Source organism: Nematolebias whitei, chromosome 13 (genome assembly GCF_014905685.2).
Source record: "Nematolebias whitei isolate Nwh7 chromosome 13, NemWhi1, whole genome shotgun sequence".
Classification (NCBI taxonomy): Eukaryota; Metazoa; Chordata; class Actinopteri; order Cyprinodontiformes; family Rivulidae; genus Nematolebias; species Nematolebias whitei.
In genome coordinates, this window is record NC_056510.1 from 41,860,412 (window position 1) to 41,865,336 (window position 4,925).

Here is a 4,925-nt window from a genome sequence, read left to right on the forward strand (position 1 = left end):
GGAGGAGGAGGAGGAGGAGGAGGAGGAGGAGGAGGAGGAGGAGGAGGAGGAGGAAACTACAGGTGTTAGCTGAGGATGCAGCACTGCAACACCAGCCTGACATACAGAACTAAGACGAACCGAAAGAAAGCAGCAGGTGTTCTGTGGCACGATGAAGGTGATGCAGTCAGTCAATAACTGAAAACTTTAGTAGTAAAAAGTTCATTTCCTGTAACTTTTAAAATACCAAGGGGAGTGGGGAAAGAAACTGCAAATGTTTCTGTAGTCTGAACTTACCTAAATGAAGTGTGTGATGAACCAGCAGGAAAGCGTCTTAGTTCCTCCTCAGCTGATAAAAACACACCAGCAGATTTCATGTTGGCATCTTAAAACAACAAAAGGCTGTTTTTGGTGCATTTATGTCACTTTTGTAACGGATTGCATGAATGGAAATGATGTCTGATGGAAAACCCTGGACGTATTCTGATATCTGCACAAATAAATGCATCCAAGTGTGCAGCCGTCATGGACAGTAACCTAAACAAAGAACTGTGGCCCGTTCAGATCTTCAGGTAAATGGATCATCATCATGACAACGTGCGTGCATACTGCCTGCAGACGCTCTGAGTGAAACTGAAACGTTTCATGAAGCAAACGTCGGTGGATAATGAATCAGCTGTTGAACACTTCTGCCTGAAGCAGGAGAGAAAGAACTGAAAGTGATGCTGCGAGGATTCTGCACGTGTTCTGCTTCTATTAGCATCTAAAGATCTACATCAGTGCTACTGCGCTGTTTGTGTGTGTCACAGGGGAGAAGTGAGGCGCGGCTCCGTCCAGGTTTATGTTCTTAATACAGACTACTTTTAAAACTCAAATCCTTTTCGTCTGATCCTGACTCGCTTCAAATGTTGGAAATACAAACTAATTCCAGAGTCAAAAACAGATGTTAAACGTGGAAGAATATGCTGAAACAGATCTGAGGAGGATGTACAGACGTAAAGAGACGTCTGTGAATAGAGGGGAATAAAAGTTGGGGTTCCTGCGCATCGAACTGGCTGCAATCAAACTTTGGAGGGTTGACCTGGAGGGTGGGGGTGAGACAGCAAAGAGGAAACGGTGTTTTCTGTAAAGTGAAGCTGTTCAGAATCGTGCCGTCACACCACTGAAGCACAAACACTATGAAGACGTCTGGAGAGGTCAGTGGGGGCGTGGAGTCACGGCTCACTGCGTCTGTTGATGGTTTAAATGGGCAGCTGGAAGGTGATGTCCACTTGAGCTTCTTTGGCCAAAGACACTATTTCAGAAAGCTTTACAACCTGTGAACACAAGAGTTCACCTTTACTGGAACAAATCAAACTTTCTTCCGTTCACTCATCGTCACATCGTGTTTAGCTGCTCAACATTTTAGCTCTTACTTGAGGAAGTTTAGCACAACACTGGTCCTTAGTGGTTCTTTAAAAAAGTGTATATAAATGAAGCTGGGCAATTATAAAGTGATTATTTTATACTTTAACTCTTTTGCACTAAAGTAGATTTCAAACCAAATCTGGTTTCAAAATGTCATTTTAAACCAACAGGCACGGTGGCTCACTCTCAGCGAGAAGGTTGCCGGTTCAAAGCCCAGCCCGAGACTTTTCTGGGTGGAGTTTGCATGTTCTCTCCATGCTGCATGGGTTTTCTCCCAGTTACTCCAGTTTCCTCCCACAGACCAAAAACATTCATGTTAGGCTGATTGGTAACTCTAAATTGTCCCAAGGTGAGAGAGAGAATGGTTGTTTGTCTCGTTTGTCTCCATGTGTCCCTGTGATGGACTGGAGACCTGTCCAGAGTGTCCCCCGCCCCTCACACAGTAGCTATGTTTACATGTGCAACATTCTTTGATCGTATTGAAATGTGTTCTGTTTGAATAATTCAAAAGTATTGTTTACATGGACTCAATCTGTTCATGAGTGTTTACATGCAGCGGGCTTTGTTCTGAACAGAAGTACTGACATGTGCAGAGCGGTAAACTCTCCTTAAAAAAAACACAGAAGAAGAAGTTCTACTTCCGGTTTACTTCCAGGATGAACGTCAACAACCTGAGCACCAGAATGGACCCTGGACAGGTTTTACTGACGGTGGAGACGTTGCTGCACTCCCTGACTGAGCTGCAGGTGATACACAGCATTCTGAGCTCTTTCAGAGTTTCTAGTAGAAATGTTGTCGCTCACCGACCAGTTTTACTTCCTCGACGTGCTAACATTATTAGCAGTAGCCAGGCGGAAATGACATAGGTCGCACATGCGCAGTCAGGTCAATTTTCCACAGTCGGAATACAACGAACAGATTAAGTGTTTACATGCGCACCTTTCGGATTATGAATCGGCATAAACCACCCATCTCGTTCTGATTACAAATTCTTTTGGATTGAGCTGAATAAACAAAAAATAACCCGAATGGGGCGTTTACATGATGCATTTGAATCCAAATGGCCATTTAATCTGATTACTTATGTCCATGTAAACATATCTACTGATAGCTGGACATGGGCACCAGTGACCCCCGCGAACCAAACAGGAAGAAGCAGGTAAAGATAATGGATGGATGGATGTTAACCCAACGCCACAGAGGATTATCATACTGTCACTGCTGTGAGCCAAATAAAAGCTGCAGATATAAATGTGATGCGACTCCTGCTCTCAACTCTCCTGTGAGCTCCTGTTAGCAGATCGGAGCTCTGTGTGACCTGTCCACCACCGTTCATTCAGAAACACCACCTTCGTCTCACCGGCTCCTCTCTATCGTTTAATGCTAACACATGGTGGTAAAGTCAAAATAATCCAGAAGTTCAAATAAATGGATGTGTGTACCATTTTTGCAGCTTCATCGAGGTCGTCGCAGGCCAATATTTTTAGTGGACTGGCAGCAATCAGAGCTTTGGCATCGTCCACTCTAGTTCCTGAAGACAGAAAAGATGTTATTTACTTTTTGTAAGCAATGAAACTTTAACACATGAAACTCTGAGAAGCTCTCACCATCAGGGTGGCTGTTTTTAACAACAAATCTGTGACATACGTTATTCTATTTATGTTTTCGAGACTTGACTAATGAAGTGGACAAGTATTTCTGGATTCATGAGAACCATTAAGACATCTCTCAAAAAGCAAAAAAAGTCTCAAAAAACAACATTAGCACAAAGTCAGAAGCTGCAAACTTGCTTAAGTGGCAGGAAGTGGAACTGTAGTAAAAGCTGCTGAAGTGATCATGTAGTTTTGCTGACTGAAAACTGTTGGATTGTATACCGGGATTATTGGACTTTTTTAGTTTTGATAACCCTGAAGTGATAGCTCAGTGTGCTCTGCTGTGGGATGGGATTATACTGTGTACATGACCTTAGTAAAAGTACACTGTATACACTGTATACAGTGTGTAGTGGTGCTGCAGTCTGTGGGGCATTGACTGATGGAAGCATTTCTTTCAGTGACAAACATAAAACCTATAGTAGTACATCAGAATCAGCTTCATTGTCATTGCACCAAACCACAGCAAAATTACATTTCAGTACAGCCGCCCAAATAAAACACAAACAAACAGACATGGGGAGACGGAGGTGTCTGAGGCTGCTGTCTCATGGGAGGCGCTGCCTTTTTCATTTAAATAAGGAAAATAGAAACACAAGAGAAGAGGAGGTTTAAAAAAAATCATTAAAAAAATCAATCCTAGACGGGACACAGTGTGAAAGATGCAAAGAAAACCTCAGCACAGAAAAAGCAACTTATTGATGACATAATGCATCTACATGAGGAAGGCTGGCAAAGGCAGTGAGTTTATTCGTGGACACTGCCAGATAGTTCCATAGTCCTCATAAGAGATGGTGCAGTGTCAATCAGCCGGCTCAGCTCTGATACAGGTCCACAGATGTCCTCGGGAAGGAAGCAGGTGGGGTGTGGGGGGGCAGAGCTTCTTGTTCACATAACATCCAGGAGAGTTTGGGATAAATGAACAATTCAAGGCCGACGCGGGGGAGCCAGACTCAGATAGCAAAAGTTATTTTGGGTCGGGTTGACTGTGTTTGATTTCTGTCTGCCTTATAGTTCTACTGGTATGTTTCAACGGCGACTCCAAACAGCCAAATTTTTGTGGTCAGCACTGCCGGGCCGAGCTTGTAGCTTCTCCAAGGCCACGTCCTTCCTGCCAGCAAGTTTCAGGAGCCGCAAGGGGCCTGCGATTCTCAGAAATCGCATTCAGCTTATGGCTCAGCTCACACAACATTTGAGTCTGAATGCTCAAAGCACGGCACATTCCATCACACAAGCCAGGCAGCCTTACAATGGTCAGAACAGCTGCCAATGTTTTTCTGCATTTGTCGATATGCCGGGGAACCACCAACTCCAAAAAGCAGAAATCCTGTTATCATAAATCCAATTATGTACGCATCTTCTACATCCTCAACAGACAATATGGACAGACATGATCTTCCACTGCCCCCAGGAATCCATCGTGTATCCTGCTGCAAGTGTCCCATCAAGGCAAAAAGGCTCTCCTTCGCCCAGTCTTCTCATCAAGAAAATAGTATCCGTTGTGTTGAGAACCCAGCTGACCAGTGCCATAATTTACAATTTGGAAGATATGTAAAGAGAGCCGCCGATAAGGTTCACTGGACAAAGAGCAGAAGCAGGAGTGGGTGGAAAAATGTATGCCTTCGATATTTGGACTGAAATTTTGTCTACACCTAGAGGTGTAGAAAAAAGTGTGTACAGTGGTGGTTGAAAGTTTGTGTACCCTTTAGAATTTTCTACAAACTGGATTCCAAAAAAGTTGGGACACTAACCAAATTGTGAATAAAAACTGAATGCAATGATGTGGAGATGGCAAATGTCAATATTTTATTCGTAATATAACATAGATGACAGATCAAAAGTTTAATCTGAGTAAATGTAACATTTTAAAGGAAAAATATGTTGATT

The 4,925-nt window shown here is 43.3% G+C and overlaps 1 protein-coding gene across 1 annotated transcript in view; it reads right to left on the bottom strand.

The window, feature by feature from the left end:
• Nucleotides 1-38: 38 nt before the first annotated feature.
• The window catches only part of sucla2 (succinate-CoA ligase ADP-forming subunit beta), a 78,605-nt gene continuing 73,718 nt past the window's right edge, over nucleotides 39-4,925 (bottom strand). Inside the window, exons 10-11 of the mRNA XM_037686637.1 lie at nucleotides 2,829-2,917; nucleotides 39-1,295 (exon numbers count right to left, since the gene is read on the bottom strand). Of these exons, the coding sequence (XP_037542565.1) occupies nucleotides 1,221-1,295; nucleotides 2,829-2,917 (164 nt within the window). The 3' untranslated portion in view covers nucleotides 39-1,220. The remainder of the gene's footprint in view (nucleotides 1,296-2,828; nucleotides 2,918-4,925) is intronic.